This window comes from Mugil cephalus, chromosome 17, assembly GCF_022458985.1.
Source record: "Mugil cephalus isolate CIBA_MC_2020 chromosome 17, CIBA_Mcephalus_1.1, whole genome shotgun sequence".
NCBI classification, from domain to species: Eukaryota; Metazoa; Chordata; class Actinopteri; order Mugiliformes; family Mugilidae; genus Mugil; species Mugil cephalus.
This window is the reverse complement of record NC_061786.1, coordinates 355,106-373,300: the sequence shown is the minus strand read 5'-3', so window position 1 is coordinate 373,300 and position 18,195 is coordinate 355,106. Positions and strand designations below refer to the sequence as shown.

General features: G+C 40.3%; 1 protein-coding gene across 1 annotated transcript; it reads left to right on the top strand.

Moving 5' to 3' along the window:
* The first annotated feature begins 520 nt into the window (after positions 1-520).
* On the top strand, positions 521-5,661 carry LOC125023770 (gap junction alpha-10 protein-like). The gene is made up of 3 exons (XM_047611275.1): positions 521-692; positions 2,032-3,505; positions 5,184-5,661. The coding sequence occupies exons 2-3, from the start codon at positions 2,069-2,071 to the stop codon at positions 5,220-5,222; spliced, it is 1,476 nt and encodes a 491-aa protein (XP_047467231.1). The 5' UTR covers positions 521-692; positions 2,032-2,068; the 3' UTR covers positions 5,223-5,661.
* Positions 5,662-18,195: the final 12,534 nt, after the last annotated feature.

Here is an 18,195-nt window from a genome sequence, read left to right as displayed (position 1 = left end):
AATACTTGAATGAAATTTACAAAGAAAGGGTGTCAAACATGCATTACACAATTGCCTGAAAAGACATCTTTCTTATTTAAAGCTGTGTGGTAGGCTGTGATCCATTTACCATGGCACACATGAATTAATATTTTTTTCTTATTTATTTATTTATTTTTTAAAGATGGGACAAAAACATATTACAAACGCAATTTAAATATGTACGAGAGAGATTAATTTTGGTGAACTTAAATACTGAGGTCTCTTTGGCTCAGCTCTATCTTTATGTTGGGATTACCAGAGGCAAGTCCTGTATGAAAGGCTAACAACAAACAAATATTACCAACTGCTCTCTGACAGAAAGAGTAATATTGATGGCACTGGTTGGAGTTGGCACTGCTGGCGTGGTAGAAGGGAGTGGGTTGGGGGCATTGTCCCATTGGGAGATAATCAATATGCACATCCTGTGAACCCTGTATTTAACACGGGAGAGCAATACCAAAGCACAGACAGCCGCAGAACAGCCACAGAGGGAGAGAGAGAGAGAGAGAGAAAGAGGAGAGAAGAGGGATGTGAACTGGAGTTTGGGACCAGCACAAAAGAACTCCATACACTACAATGGGTTAGCCACAGAACCAGTCAGTTCCCAGGATGCTTATATAAACATAATGAAGTGCATTAGGAGGCCAGTGGAGAACCCATACCAGTGATATGTAAGTCCTGCCATAATGGTTTTATTTTGTTTTTATGTCATGCTTGGAATGTGTGCAACACATGTGGAATGAATCATTTAACCATCTAAACAAAAAAAAAATCAATTAACCTATTTATTAGTTATTTTAAAAAGAGATCCGTGTTTAATTTCTTGCCATCTAACAAATACAACAAAACTGTCTACACACTGGTTTAGACATTTACTGTCCACATATAGACAGGAACATGCAACAAAAGAAAAAGACTTAAAAACTGACATCACCAGAAGCAGAAACCATTAAGCTTGATGTATAGAGGGATATAGTATTGTTGTTCACTGGATAACAATGGGTTAGTTTGCAACACGTTTTTTTCATGTTGGTTGACTTGCACTTAATTTAAGTGGTTGATATCGTTATGGATGGTCTGAGGCCATTTTGTTTTACAAAACAAAGATGTCAACATGCAAACAAATGTTGAAATTTCAACCTTAATATTACTTAACACAAAAACCTTTCACTGGGAAATATGAAGCAGTGAAAAATGTATGCACCATCAAACTCATCATCATTGTTTAATGGCTTATACTGAGTTATACTCATATGAGTGAGACAGTAATAGGTTCCATTCCTTCTATTCAAATGATTTCTACTGTGTGAGAAGATTTGCTGGGGCTCATAATTCTATGCTGAACCTTCTGATAACTACTGTTCAGCTAACATTCTAATCACATTTCTTGTTGTTATTTCACACACTTTGCTTTTTGAGTAACACTGGCAAAATTATGTCCCCAAATTTACTTGAAAGATGCAGCAGTGCTAAAAAAAAATGACGCAATTTAGCAACAAACACAGGATAATCTGTGATAACCTACAGGAACACCTTAAATTAATTAGCTAATTAAAAACACTGGAAGGAAAACAGATGCACAGAGTGAAGTTACAACCTACCTTACAACTCAACATTATGATTGAGCTTCTAGTACTATAGTTGGGAGCACTGAAGATTATTAATGGCATGATTATTACATTCAGTCAGGTTATACCAAGAAAAAGGTTGGCGATAAACTCAAAGGTTACCCTATTTACAGTTTGTTTGATCATGTGACTGCTAGTGTTTCTTTGTGTTTTTTGGTATTTTAGTGATGTGCAGAGTATAAACAGTAATCACTACCTGCAGTCAGTACCCAGTGTTATCATAAGTAAATATAAAATGTTATCATTTTTTTAGCATGAGTTATAAAAATATTACCCCAGTTGTAACATACTGAATTCCTTTAGATTTCAATTGTTTAACAATTTCCATAGTCCCCTCCTTTATGAGACTAATGAGCTCTTGTTTCATGCTACGTCCCCCCAGTTTGACTATGTTGCAGTAAAGTGGTGAGCAACTGACCATGGGTGACTGGAACCTGCTGGGCAGCATCCTGGAAGAGGTACACATTCACTCTACCATTGTAGGAAAGATATGGCTTACCATACTCTTTATATTTCGCATGCTGATCCTGGGAGCCGCTGCTGAGGATGTATGGGATGATGAGCAGTCACAGTTTGTCTGCAACACTGATCAACCAGGCTGCAAGGCGGTCTGTTACGACAATATGTTCCCCATCTCCCTCATTCGCTTCTGGGTTCTGCAGGTGATCTTTGTATCTGCACCTTCACTGGTCTACATGGGCCATGCTCTTTACTGCATTCGTACACTGGAAAAGGAACGCCACCGCCGACGGGCCCAGCTGAAAGAGGACATGGACGATTCTGAATTGGCACTGGAAGAACATAAACGCATGGAGAGGGAGCTGAGGAGGCTGGATGAGCACAGGAAGGTTAAGAAGGCTCCTCTCAGAGGCTCACTGTTGAGAACCTACATCATCCATATCCTTACTCGCTCTTTGGTGGAGGTCTGCTTCATCCTGGGCCAGTATCTACTCTATGGGGTTCAACTGGAACCACTATATAAGTGTGAGAGGCTGCCTTGCCCAAACAGTGTGGACTGTTACATCTCCAGGCCCACAGAAAAGACTATCTTTATGGTCTTCATGATTGTCATTGCAGCTGTGTCACTTTTTTTAAACATTTTAGAAATATCCCACTTAGGGATCAGGCAAATCAAACAGACTCTTTGTGGAGAGAGGTACACAGAAGAAGATAGTTTGATTTACAAGTCCAAGAAGAAGGCATCTTTACCACAGCTCTGTGTAATGACAAATGTATCACCTGTTAACGGGCCTTTAACTGGGACCTTCAGCATGATTCCAGAGGTAGAAATGAAGCCTCCCCATTACAACAGTGGACTCAAAGCCAACCAGGTGACACCAAGACTCAATAGCTTAACTCATGTGGGAGCCAGTCAGACCAACTACTTGTGTCCCCAGCCTAGGCTGGCCCCCATGTTTGGCCAGAATTGTGTTATCCAACCCCCCAAAAAAGATGAACAGTCACAAACCGATGCAGCTATAATGGACCATCATTTAACCTGGAATTCTGTTGTGTCCACTGTTGAAATGAATGTGACAAGTTGTGAGGATAATCAAGTGATAGATGAGCATCTTCAACCCAGTCATTTGGAAGTTTTGCTGTCCAGTAGAACATTAAAACCCAATACTGTCAGAGATTTCAATGAACACAAGAGGAAGGATTCAAACGAAAGCAATGTCCTTATTCCAAACCCCAGGAAAACCAGCTTCATGACTAGGCCACCTTCTGAAAGCTTGTCATCTGTGAGCAGCTCCACAAATCCTTCGTTACATACCTCAGAGGAATCAGATGAACTTGGATCCCTGCAGGGGGACATGCCTGTGATGCCGCCTGGTGGAGGCCGGAGAATGTCAATGGTAAGAAAAGAATAAATGCGTGCAAATAAAATACTCTGAAACATCAACCTACATTTACATTTACATTTACCATTTGTTTTTCAGAGGTTAAGTATTGCATCATTGGTTGTACTTGATAATGTAAGGGAAAGAATATCCCCAACTTGGACACCATTTGGTATTCTTGTCTAGTCTTGTCTAGTCTAGTCTAGTCTAGTTTTTCATAGTTGTATATATACTTGCAGTTATTACCTTCATATACAGTCACTGGTCACTTTATTAGGTGCGCCTGTTCAATTGCTTGTTAACACAAATAGCTAATCAGCCAATCACATGGCTGCAATTCAATGCATTTAGGCATATAGAGGTGATCAAGGCAATTTGCGGAAGTTCAAACCGAGCATCAGAATGGGGAAGAAAGGAGATTTAAGTGACTTTGAACGTGGTGTGGTTGTTGGTGCCAGACCATTCCCAGATGATAGAAAGGCAACAGTAACAGTAACTCAAATAACCACTTGTTACAACCAAGGAATGCAGAATACTCTCTAAATGCACAACAAGTTGAACCTTGAGGAAGATGGGCTGCAGCAGAAGACCACACTGGGTGCCACACTCCTGTCAGCTAAGAACAGGAATCTGAGACTACAGTTTGCACAGGCTCACCAAAATTAGACAATAGAACATTGGAAAAAACATTACTTGGTCTGACGAGTCACGATTTCAGCTGCAGCATTCAGATGGCAAGGTCAGAATTTGTAGTGAACAACACGAAAGCATGGATCCACCCTGCCTTGTAACAATGGTTCAGGCTGCTGGTGGTGTTATGGTGTGGGGGATATTTTCTTGGCACACTTTGGGCCCCTTAGTACAATTTGAGCATCATTGAAAATGCCACAGCCTACCTGTGTATTGTTGCTGACCATGTCCATCCCTTTATGACCATAGTGTATCCATCTTCTGACGGCTACTTCCAGCGGGATAATACAACATGTCACAAAGCTCATATCATCTCAAGCTGGTTTCTTGAACATGACATGAGTTCACTGTACTCCAATGGCCTCCACAGGGACCAGATTTCAATCAATAGAGCACCTTTGGGATGTGGTGGAACGGGAGATACGTATCATAGATGTGCAGCCGTCAAATCTGCAGTAACTGCGTGATGCTATCATGTCAAAATGGACGAAAATCGCTAAACAACACCTTGTTGAAAGTATGCCACAAAGAATTAAGGCAGTTCTGAAGGCAAAAGGGGGTCCAACCTTTTACTAGCAACGTGCACCTAATAAAGTCGACGGTGAGGGGCCGATCAGATTGCTTAACATGATGTATCAGTATCATTAAGACTATGAACATATTGCATTTTAGCACAATTAACCTCACATATTAATCATTTAAAAACCTGGAGAGCTATGGAGCTGAAATCTCTGAATGGCATTTGTACATGAATTACCAGCTTCAGTATAGTTGTTCAATGAAATGAACACTGGATACCTTAATTATCATATATTTAAGGGACATAATACTCGCATTGAGGTGATCTATGTAATAAAATCTGTTAAACAGCAAATTTCATCTGTATTTCATTTCAGAGATGTAATGTTAATGCTGATTTTACAATTTTACATGTTTTTCTGTTATCTCAAATGTGAAAATTGTGCCTGTACTGTATGTCAAACCATTTTTGTGTCTTTTTCAGAGTATGTTTCTGGATATATCTTCTATCATGAAGAAGTGAAGAGACAAAGCTAAGATCATGGCAATAGAAACCCTGCTGGGTCTTAACAGTGGAGAATCCTTATCAAAGACCCAGCCATCAACACTGATCAACTGCTCAAGTCACATGAGACCAAAGTCAGTCAGTCGGGCAGTCAGTCAGTCAGCTATGCTGAGGGAGCAGACTTAGTGCCATAGTTCAGTATGTTTTGGAAGCACCTTACTGAATGAGAAAAGAACTGAAAGAAAATCTTTCAGCATGTTATCTGAAAATTGTGAAAGGTTGTACAGAAATAACTATATTAATTATGGAGCATACTCCATATACTACACTTCATACCTACGCTTCTGAAACACGGACTTTAAAATACTTTAAAAAATAACATTATGCATGTATATGTGTATAGCTATTTATATAAGTCACTTCATGAGAAATTATTTAACTTCAACAGATACTTAATCCAAATACATCCACTATAAAATTGTCATGTGTTTTTGTTTTATTTCTCAACAAAAGAAGACAAAATGGTGTGTGTGTGTGTGTGTGTGTGTGTGTGTGTGTGTGTGTGTGTGTGTGTGTGTGTGTGTGTTTATTTAAAACATTTTTATGACAATTATTTTTATGTCAAGACATGGTATAACACATGATATTTACAAAACCAGGTCATTTAAATAATCAAAGACACAAATCTAAATGAAAACGCTGATTCTAGATGTAAGAGTCATGTGGCAGGGGAAAAAAAATCACAATCTGAAATTCAATTGATTCACAATAACAGATTCTTTAAATTTTGAATAAATAGATCCTTTAGTCTTTCACTACGCACTGGATGTGCATTTTTTTTTTTCGATTGGAAAATAACTAATAAAAATCTGCTCCCCCTTACCCTGAACTTTTTACATAGTAGTTCACATAATAGGTACTGAGGCTAAAGTAGATATGCATTTACTGTGATGACATAAGGAAAATTAGTCAGATTTTTTCTTAAATCATCCTGCTGAGTTTTTCCACCTCAAACCAAAATGCATGAAGTGAAGAGATATCTTTTCAGTTGCAAGGGCCAAATGTTTGTCAGTCAACGCAGCTCATTGTTAAATACGTAATTAAAATCAACTGCTCAGTGTGAGCAGATAGGTGGTCACAGGATTAGCATGACCTGAAAATTACAGCAGAAGGGAAATCTACACCACAAAGTTTAACATCATAAATTCAGCAAACAATCAGAAACTAAATAAACATACGTACATACTATAATGCACTCATGCAATGATCATTGAGCTTGGTAATAGACTGAAATTGCTTTTTTCTCTCTCTCCAAGGACCTACCAAATAGACAACTAAACTAAAAGCCATAGGATATAGGGGACTGCAGTTCTTATTGCATACTTATGCTCAGCCAATCTTGCCTTCAGTTTATGCTTTGTTCTCCCAATGTAAAAATGACCATATGGGCATTCAAGTCTGTAACCAAGGCATGAAGTATTGCAAATTATAAATGAATTTATGTCAAACTTATGACCAGATGTAATGTCAGTAAAGTAGTTGGCATTTATCATATTGCTACAGTAATTACAATGTCCACACTTGTAATTACCCTTTCTGCTGGAGAGACAGGTTTTTTTTTATCTGAATTTTGTTGATCTTTCTGTGTAGAAGAACAGATGTTCTCTAGGGAGACATTTTGCATTATTGTGAGCTCTGGATATAGTTCTTTGTTGATTGCCTCTTGTCATAAATCTCTGTGACGTTCAAACACAACATGAATATTACTCACTAGAAAAATCTATTAACCAACTACACCTCAATGGAAGTGTCAACGTGTTCATTAATTCTTCTGGAAAGACCACTATTACGACTTCTCGCTGTCAATTAAAACTGTTTATACCATGGTCTGGGTGAATCCTCGATTCTGATTGGCTGCGGGGTGTACATTAAAAAATTAAAATGGACACCCATAAAGACGTTCCAGTCAAATTACCCAATGACAGTTCTAAATGATTACGCTGGCTCAAGCACTTAGGTAACTGTGACAACAAAAACACTGAACATACGTTATTTCACAGTTTATTTATCACAACGGCAATACAAAAAAATTGTGATTTTATAGTTAACTTTAACCTATTTGGTGAATTTGATCATTTTGAAGACTGGGATGCAGCAGAAGAGAAAGAGAGAATAGAATATGAAAAGAAGACACAAGGAGGTGACACCACAGGAATTGGAGAATTTAGAGGATGAAAAGGATGAAATTAACACAAAGAAAACCACAAAATGGGCAGTTAAAACAGACTCAGAAAAACATGGACATCAACTTTGAGAGCTACACTGCCACTACACTCAGTGACATTTTGCGGCTGTTTTATGCCTTTGTCCAGTCGACCAAGGAAGGAGGAGAATACAGTGTTGCCAGTTTTAGGAGTCTGAGAGCCAGCATTAATCGCCACTTAGGAGACGTAAACATCAGTAGTGACACGGTGTACAAGACAAGTAATGCTGTTTTCAAGGCAATGCCGAAGCGCTACAGGAAGAGTGGGCAAGACACCAGCTTCCACCACCCTTGTATCCCTGAGTCGGAACTTGAAAAACTTTAATGTTTTTCTCAAATTCAAACATACATAGTAGATAGAAAATTAGACTGATATAATAAATTATAAAAAAAAAATATGAATTACAACTTAATCCTTTTCTTAAAAAGGAAATTGTAAATGCAGTGTAAGTGGACATACACTTAAGGCCTTGATAACCTTTTTTTAAATGTACATATTACCAAATAAACCACATGTCAGTAAATTACAGTTTAACGCTTCTTTTCTAGAAAGGGATATAAATAGTAAATGAAAGAGTGAAATAAAGTAAAAGAGTAAAATAAATAGGCAAAATGTGGTAGGACACTGAATTATACAATAAGTATATGGAAGTTTTTCTGTGCCATCAGAGTTTGAATATAAATTGCTAGGTTAATGTAGTTTACATAAAAAAATCAACATCAAAAAAGTTCAATCTCATAAAATTCAACAATAAAACAATCAACCTAATAAAATTTAACATAAAAAAAACAGCCTCAAAGATACAACCTCAAACAGTTCAACCTTTCAGCTTTAACCTCCAACTTTCAACCACAAACCTTTAACCTCCACTTTTCAACTACAAACCTTTAACCTCCAACTTTTAACCTCTCAAAAAGCTGGACTTAGTCATTGCTGGATTCCCAAACATAATTTGGAGCCATAGATTAACTCACATCTCAATAAAAGCACATGACGAATTCGGTTACGTGTATATGTGAAATTATTTTATTCTATCAATACCCAATCATGTGCGATGCAAAGTGAGAAATTAATTTCTTTATTTAATAAATATTTTATTTATTCAACATTTGCAATGCGCATGCATCAGTCTGTATTGGTGACTTGTTTATTTGCAGTAAAGTATTTGCTCAGATGATCCTTCGTTTCATTTAGGGATTTGGTGGGCTCTTGTTGATTCTGCAACGATTTTCCTCCAAAGGCGGTACAGCGGCATGGTGGTTAGCACTGATGTCTCCCAGGGAGAAGGGTCCGAGTCCAGCTCGGGCCTTTCTGTGTGTGATATCCATATGTGTTGTTGATTCTGCAACAATTTTCCTCCAAAGGCGGCACAGTGGCATGGTGGTTAGCTCTGATGTCTCCCAGGGAGAAGGGTCCGAGTCCAGCTCGGGCCTTTCTGTGTGTGATATCCATGTGTATTCGTTTTTTTGGCTCTTCCTTTCTTCATTTATAACCTACTCGTTTCTGTTCTGGGGCCTCGTTTATCAAACGATGCATAGAAAATGCTCTAAATGTGTACGTGTGTCAGTACAAAAAAATCAAACGTGTGGACACCAATACCTTTAAGAATGCGTGAAAGGATTTTTTTTTACCCTCGCCGAAATCCAACCCGGTACAGTTTCACGATCCACGGGTTGCGAAATCTGATTGGCTAGACGTTGGATTAATAGAGACGGGGATTGATTGCTTCTCCCTGCTCACCTGGAAATTAATTCAGATTTTTGAGAGGTTAAAAGTTGGAGGTTGAAGGTTTGTGGTTGAAAATTGGAGGTTGAAAGTTTGTGGTTAAAAGTTGGAGGTTAAAGTTAAGAGGTTGAAATTTTGAGGTTGATTTTTTTACGTTAAATTTTATTAGGTTTTATTGTTGAATTTTATGAGGTTGAACTGTTTTTGATGTTGATTTTTTTATGTAAACTACATTTACCTAGCAATTTATATTCAAACTCTGATGGCGACCAAGCAATCTGATTGGTCAATAAGACATTTAGAACATGCTCAAATCAGCATTACAGCATGGCTGCCTCATCACTTAAAATATTGCTCCTCCAAGTCTGTGGCATCATTGTATCCATCTCCATGGCAACACGGTAACTGTCAGAGCTGGAGCTGGAAGATGGCTGAAAAATACACTACAAAATGGATCGGAGCCAGAGAAGAAAGAGGAGAGGACATGTCTCCAGTGCATCGTCCCCCTACAGCCTAGGCCTATAGCAGCATAACTAAGGGATGGTTTAGTCCAGCCCTAACTATAAGCTTTGTCAAAACGGAAAGTCTTACGCCTGACCTTAAACGTAGAGACTGTGTCTGCCTCCTGTACCCAAACTGGGAGCTGGTTCCATAGGAGAGGAGCCTGATAGCTGAAGGCTCTACCTCCCATTCTACTTTTAGAAACTCTAGGAACCACAAGTAGACCTGCACTTAGAGATCGTAGTGATCTGTTGCACAGTATGGTACTATGAGGTATTTCATATATGATGGAGCTAGGCCTTTCAGGCCTTGTGTGTAAGGAGGAGGATTTTAAATTAATTTCTAGATTTTAAAGGGAGCCAATGAAGAGAAGCTAAGACTGGAGTAATGTGATCTCTCTTGCTAATTCCTGTCAGTGCTTTTGCTGCAGCGTTTTGAATCAATTGGAGGCTTTTTAAAAAGCTACTTGGACAGTCAGACAATAACAAGTTACAATAATCCAGCCTGGAAGACACAAATGCATGAACTAGTTTTTCCGCATCACTCTGAGAGAGGATGTTCCTAATTTTGAGGATATTACGAAGGTGAAAGAAAGCAGTCCTGGTCATCTGCTTTATGTGAGAATTAAAGGACATATCCTGGTCAAATATAACACCAAGGTTTTCACAGTAGTACTGGAGGCCAAGGTAATGCCATCCAACAAAAGCAGGTAATTAGATAATGAATCTCTGACATGTTTAGAGCCAAATACAATAACTTCTGTTTTGTCTAAGTTTAAAAGTAGAAAATTACAGGTCATCTAAGCCTTTATGCCTTCAAGGCATGCTTGGAGTTTAACCAGCTGATTAGTTTCATCTGGTTTCATGAGATAGCAGCACATCATAAATTGCCCCTATCATAAATCTAATCCTACTAGCCTCCATGCTCCACAGCTATCTCTACGACACCTTCCTTTTCTCTACACTCTCCCAGTTCACCCACTGTCCTTGCTTAGCCTGCGACACTGCCTTAGTACATGTCATTGCTTCCTCTTGCCTATAAATTTCCTCCACTATCATCTTCCTCTTCTCCGCTGGCTGGCTCCTAAGAGGTTTCTGTGCACAAAGTCCCAGGCCTCCACACCCTTGCTGCACATGCCCCATGATATCCCTAAGCCTGAGGGCAGTTTGTGCCTCCTGAACCGCATCTCTTGGGTTCCACTTCCTCCCTGTTTTAAACGTGGGGGCTGTCTGCCTGACTACTGGATCATTTGACTGAATAAGAGTCATCTCCAGTCTAGCCTTAGCACACTTAAACTCCTCTGTTAAACTAGTTACTGGGACCTCCAGTATGCCTTTCCCATACAAGGTTGCACCGCTTAAGCAGTGTGGGACACCAAGCCATCTCCTAATTGATGAGTTAATCATCCTTTCAAGCTTCTCAGCCTTTGTCAGAGGGACCTCATACACTGTCAGTGGCCACATTAGTCAGGGCAATAACCCAAATTGCATGCAACATAACCTCAGCTTTCCTGGGAGCCCTGACTGGTCTATGCTTGAAATGCCTTGGATCATATCTGGTCTCAATCCCTCAAACTGTGCTACATTGCTGGGACTTGCGTCATACCACCTTCCCAGACTCTTCACTGGCTTCTCTATCACTGTGGGAATCACCTCCTCATTTATAACAAATTTCTTATCTACTACCTTGCCTTTAACAACTGAGATACTCCTAGACTTACTTGGCTTCACCTTCATCCTAGCCCACTCCAAGTTGCTGTTTAACTTATCCAGCAGTCTGCTAGTACAAGGAGCAGTTGACGTCACAGTCATCATGTCATCCATGTAAGCCCTAATTGGGGGGAGACAAAGCCCTCCATGCAGTGTTCCTCCACCTACCACCCATTTCTAGGCCCTAGTAATCACTTCCGTTGCCATTGTAAAGGCTAGTGGAGAGACTGTACACCCTGCCATGATGCCTACCTCCAGCTGCTGCCATGCTGTAGTATACTCTGCTGTGGCAGAGCTGTATATCTGCAAAATATGCTTTCGTTATGGGAAGCTCCAGGCAATTCCAGGCAGTATCAAACTGTGAGGAACTGAACCAAACGCATTAGCCAGGTCTAGAAATACAGCATGCAGGTCTCTCTTTTCTCGCTTTGCTAACTGAATTTGGTGCCAAATCATGCTGGTGTGCTCTAAGCATCCAGAAAAGCCGGGGATTCCAGCCTTTTGCACCGATGTATCAATCAAGCCATTTTCCTCCAAGTACCTGGACAGCCTCTGTGTCGCAGCACTGGAGAAGACCTTCCCCTCAACATTAAGCAAACTGATCGGTCTAAACTGACTTATCTCTACTGAGCCCTTCTCTTTTAGAATGAAAATCCCCCCTGCTCAACACCACGTCTTGGGAATGACATGTTTGTTCCAAACTACCTTCATCAATTTCCAGAGAAATCTCAATACATCTGGTGCACATTTATACAGCTGATACGGGACTCCATTAGGTCCTGGGGCTAAAGAGGCTCTTGCACGCTGTGTAGCGTTCTTCCACTGCCTCTTAAGCATTCTCCTTTCCTGTATAAGTCTATCGATTTACTGCTGACGCCTAGACCTAACTACAATCTCCCTCTGGTTTCTTCCGCTTCTCACTAATGCCAAATCTTTCCTTAACATAACCGTAGATTATATCTACCCTCCTCTCCCACTTATTCTCTACCGTCCCTTTTAGTTTACCTAGCGCATTGGCCAAATCATTATTGATGTCCTCCCACTTCCTAGTTTCAGCTGCGCCTGGCCACTTCACCCTTAGTTTCTGACCACTGATCTTCGCCCTCCTTGGCTGGCTACGCTCTTGTTCTGCCTCCATGCTAGAACCTGCTTCAATGTTACGGATGCTGATATCCTGCGAGCTGTGGGTTACTTCCTGTCGCTGGACTTCAACCGACTGACTTGATACGCTTCTTAAAAAGTAGCTATCAATGCAGGTTCCCTGTGTTTCTTCTACCAAGCACTTTTTCCTCCCTTGATGGATTCTGAGGCCCTTTACTGTTGTTACTTTCTGCCAGCCACACACACAAACCTGCTGCTTCTTTCCATTTCAATCTGAACCACTAGATTCAATTAAAAAGTTTTGCCTATCCGTAGTCAATTCCGTTCCAGAGTCAATAACCGTATTAGCCAATGGTGAGTCATCTTCCGCCCCTGCTCTCGCTGACTCTAGGGGTATTTATCATTATTCAAATCTGTAGCTACATAGTGTGCAGGGTCCTACTACTCTTCCTTTGTGTATTTGTAACTGTAATAACATAAAGGTACCTGTGTGTTTGTGTGTGCATGTGTGTGGCGCGCCTGTGTTTATATCTGTAATTACAAATTTACCTCTGTGGGTGGGGAAGTGTGTGTTGGTGTGCATTGTTGTAACATAAATGTATGGGACACAAGGATCAGCTCTATTAACAGCTGAGACAACTGATTAATGAATTGGTCTCAGCTGTGGCCCAGAGCTCCGGCTCAGGGGTTGCCGTGGCAACTCACAGTGGTCGTCAATGACAAAGGAAGCGCGCGGAGCCCGGACACAGAAAAGAGCTGGATTTCCCGCCTTTTTGCTGGTCTCACATTTGGGCTTACTGTGACGAAACGGTAGCTCCTATCAGAAAGCCAAGCAGACCGTGGGCATCGTAAGACCTTCCTAAAGACTTCGATATGTTTTTCTGTCCTTGTAGAGTAAATATTTTGGACACTTCTCCTTTTCTCAGAAAATCTTTTACGGTGGCCGTCACAGGGCAAATGGACGGCAACGACCCAATACATCTCAATTCGAGAAAACAGCTTCAGGTACAGAAATGATGCAAAATCACAAACTAAAACACAAGTCTAAACGAAGTACAAAAAGAGGAACGTGGTGCAAACGAAAAAACGTGCTGCAAAAAATCAAAGAAAGGTGCGTCATCATAAAACGCGCTGCAAATAGAGAAACGATGCAAACCATGAAAGGATCTGCAAACGAAAAATGCTGCATTATTGGTCACTACAAACGGACGTTCTCCAAACCTGAAGGGGGCGCTCCTAGCGTAACAGCTCAATGGAGAAACACACAGGGCAGATCTATAGAGTAAAACAGAGTTGTGACCGTATTACAGTTTTCCTCAGTTACTTTGGTACATTTCTCAAATTCTCATCATTTGCAAAACAGTAAGTGCATTTCTCAAATTTGTACAAATAACAAAACACCATGGATTACCTGCAAAAGCCACTCTCTTGCTCAAAATCCTTAGTTCATCTCTCAAAAGTAAATATCCGTGTCAATGAACATGTCAGTGCCATCAGAATAAAAAGTCCTTGTGTCAAGCAATGTGACTGATAAGACAGTCACATTGCTTAGTCATGTTGTCAATACAACAGTGTACTCTGGAGGGATGTTCTGATGTAAACTATGGCTAAAATTTTGATGACATTTATTGTAAATTGGAGGTTACACCTTAGTGTATGTGGGAGAGACTGGACAAGATTTACATTTACGCTTTTGTTGTTTGTACTGTAGGTTGTTGACTGACCATGTCATTGTGATACAGAAAGGAAAAGACAGCACTGCATAGCACAAAGAAAAAAAATTTTAAAGTAGAAATGTGAACATAGGACAATCTCCTTAGGGAAAACTGTACATGCAGTGCTGTAGGAATTACAGTGCAGTCTTCCTACTCCTGACGTTCCTATCAGGAGGTGTTTGTTGGGCCACAAATTCTCATCCACATCACAATGAATATATTCTCCTGCGATGCAGCGTGGAAAAAATCTTTTAGAGTGTCTTATCCAGCCTCTGCGGGCATCTGCTGTGATGTCATCACACGCTGCATGCAGCCAGAAGGGTCATCTGTGTATGTGGCTGGAGATCATATACTTTCCATCTCCATGCTGAGAAAATTCCTCAATGGGATTAAGGAATGGGGAATGGGGTGAGAGGAACTCCTTCAGCATCCTGTTGTGGGCCGCAAACCATTGCCTGATGTTGCTGGAGCGATGGAAACTGACATTGTCCCAAACTGTCTTTGGCAGGTCATCTCCAATCTGGCCCCTCTCTTCTTTAGGGATGGGATTCCCGTAGAGTGTGTCTAAAAAGGTGATTACTCTTTATTGTATGGCCCAATAATGGGAATATGCATTAGCACACCATTCTCAGAGATAGCAGCAGCCATGGTTATGTTCCTGCCTGTTGGTCTGGCACATCAACTGTAGCTCTGTGGCCAATGATATTTCGACCACGCCTTCTGCGTTTAGTTCGGTTGAAGCCAGCCTCATCCATGTAGATTAAGCGGTGCGGTGGTTCACTTGCTTCCAGTTCCATTATACGCTATATCCAGAAGACACAAAATGACTTTGATGAATTACATGCATTTTAATTTTGGGCAAGATACAGTTACAGCAAATGTATACAGGACATATTGCATCTTCTTTTCTACAGCCATAGCAAATGTGTAAGAGTCACACTTACTGTACTGTATATCACTATATGATGTTGTATTGTTTACTGCGAGGTACAGTTGCTGCATGCTCATACATGTTTTACCTGTACATACTGGTAGCACAGCTCCTTCACTCTTTCACCATTTCTTTCAAATAGAGCGGTGTACAGCCACTTCATATTCATTAGGTGCCTTTTCAGCACCCTGTCAATGGTTGAGATGCTGACTGTTAGGATGTTATCAAAGATGTTGTCCTCTATAATGGCACTCTGTATCTCCCTTAGTCTTATGGCATTGTTTTCTACAACCTTGGTGCAAATAGCCTCCACCCGTTCAGGTGTGAAAAGGGGCCCTCTGCCACCCCTGTGAAGTTGTCTTACAGTCCTATGTGGAAGACATATAGTAAAGCAAAACAAAAAATTGAGTAAGAAAAAATGTCACTGTTTACATAATGTGGAATACTATAATATTGTATGAAGCATTACAGAAAGTATACAGTATTACAGTACAGTGCCTATTGTTAGATTACATACCTGTTCTGTTGACGAAAAGTCTGAATGATTGAGGACACAGTTGTTCTCCCAACATTTGTTTGCACCCTTCGACCAGCCATTGTAAGCCCATGATTGAAAACATGGTCTACAAGTGTGGCTCTTATCTCATCAGGAACGCACATATGTCCTTGGCCTCTTCTGCCTTTTCCTCTTTTTTGCCTCGCAACTCCTCCACCACGCAGCCTCACACAGCCTTGTGGGGGGTGAAACTATTCAACAGAGATCCATTATAATACATTTTGATCAGCATGACATAAGCAATTGATAACGTAGGAAACAGAAGAGAATTGTACATAATCATTTGCATGGATGTACCAAAGCATTTGCAACTTGTTCAAAGACATGAGAAACTGCTTTTTTTTTTATGTGCACAAGTCACACAATGATGTGAAGATTGAACAGGTAGTTTTGAGAATTTCAATCCTGATCTCAGAAATGTACCAAAGCGACTGCGAAAAACTGTAATGTCTATGGTTGCGACACGCTTTGATCACGCCGCTAGGACTGTCAAGTGGCTCATGTAAGCCTCAATAATTCCAAACAAGCTGCCATAGCTGTCATTGTTAAGTATGGGACAGAGTGAGCTATTGCTTGGTAAATATCAAAATAAAACAACACACACGTTTTTTAACCGTTTTTGCACTATTGTATGTATGTTAGTGTCAGTTATGCTGTAACGGCTTGCTTGTCATTCAAAATTCGCTTCAGAAGATGATGTTTTGTAAAATGTCAGCTTTTCCAAAGTATGTTTTGTCTTTATTACCAAGTTTAGTTATTTTAAAAAGACATGTAGTATGTGACACTGCTGAAGGAGCAGAAGGACAGAAAGACAAATGAGACATGTATCATTCTCTTCTCCAACTTGCTAAGAGGTCAGAAAATGCTGCAAAGTCAAATTCAAGTCGTGTCTCTCTCTACACCCTGTTCATGATTATTACGCTTGCTCAAGGTCGTGTTGCTGGGATTCAATATTATACTTTTCACTTTTCTTCTGTTGCTAAAATTGTACATCTGTGAACCCATATTACAACACGTCAAAGTGTCCAGACATCCCTTATACATAAACAAGTCAGCAAGCCAAGGGTTCAAGCCACTGCATTCCTAAGCAAAACTGGCTGTAAGTGCTGAAGAAGCTACAATTAGGCAGCACCAGCCTACAGCACATCAGCACATTTACCCTCATGTCTGCACTTTTGCTTCCATTTGCCACAGATCAGCACAAGCATCACCTTGCCCAACCCTGACCATTTACTGTACAGTGAAATTAAGATCCAAGTTTTTGCAAATTTTGCCCATTAGCAAAGGACCAAAGCAATACAATCAGGATGTAATGCATGAGATTCCACATGCATCTGTAGACTCTCAGTACTAGGTCATAGTGCAATCCTAAAGTTAGATAACAAGCAATTGTGCTTAGGTAACTTGCTGTTGTCTGTGATGTGTTGTGTTTGAGTTGCCTGTTCTGAGCCAATCAGTGATTGACTTGTATGTGTCCTGTTCAGGAAAATAAACTAAGATAAATGACATGCCTAACAAACAAGTCAGTTGCAATGAAGCATAGGAGAGCATGTTGACAATTAAGTACTATGTGAACTGGTATTTTAACTGCAGTCGCACTCAACTTTATATAAAATGAAAATCATCATCACAAAAATATATTCATATTATTAAAATTCAGAGGGTACTACAGCTTCTTACATATCTTCATGTTTATGAAGTAGTTGATAACTGTATGGGAAGGGTGTGTTTTATTATACATTTGGCCATGTATTTCACTGTTATGTCATTACCTCTATTTTGAAAGTATACATAGTGTGTTTTAATTGCGTAAATATGTACAAAAAAGCTGCCCTTGATTTTAATGAGCACAGGTCTGTCGGTTTGTCCTTCATAGATGAATAAATCTTACCAAGGAAAGGAGACTTCAGGGATCAGAGGTAGTGAGAAGGAAAACTTCATTGCTATGGTGGCCTGCTGAGTGGAAAAATTCACATGGCCAATCAGTGGTAGAGTAATTTAGCTGTGAAGTTCAAGTTGCCTCTCAGTTCAGTGTATTTGCATGAATGTAAAACATGCTAACTAGGCCAGATTCTCGTTGTTTCACAGTTTAGTTCTACATTCCCTTCGGGGATCCGTCTGTCCATCCATCCATCCATCCATCCATCCATCCATCCATCCATCCATCCATCCATCCATCCATCCATCCATCCATCCATCTATGCAGACAACCTGTTGCTATAGGGTTAATTCCTGAGGATTTTCAATGTGCGCCTACAAACTGGCAGGGTCCTGGTGCTGTGGAAAACATCATGTCTGGTCCCAGTTCCCAAGGTTGGGCGACCAGCTGTTATCAACGACTACAGACCAGTGGCACATTATGAAGACACTGGAGAGGCTGTTTCTCCGACTCCACAGGTGGATCAAAGAACTCTAAGAGACTGGACAGACTGGTTAAGAAAGTGGGGTCACTGATTGATGCATCTGGGGACTATTGTTGAGAGACGCAC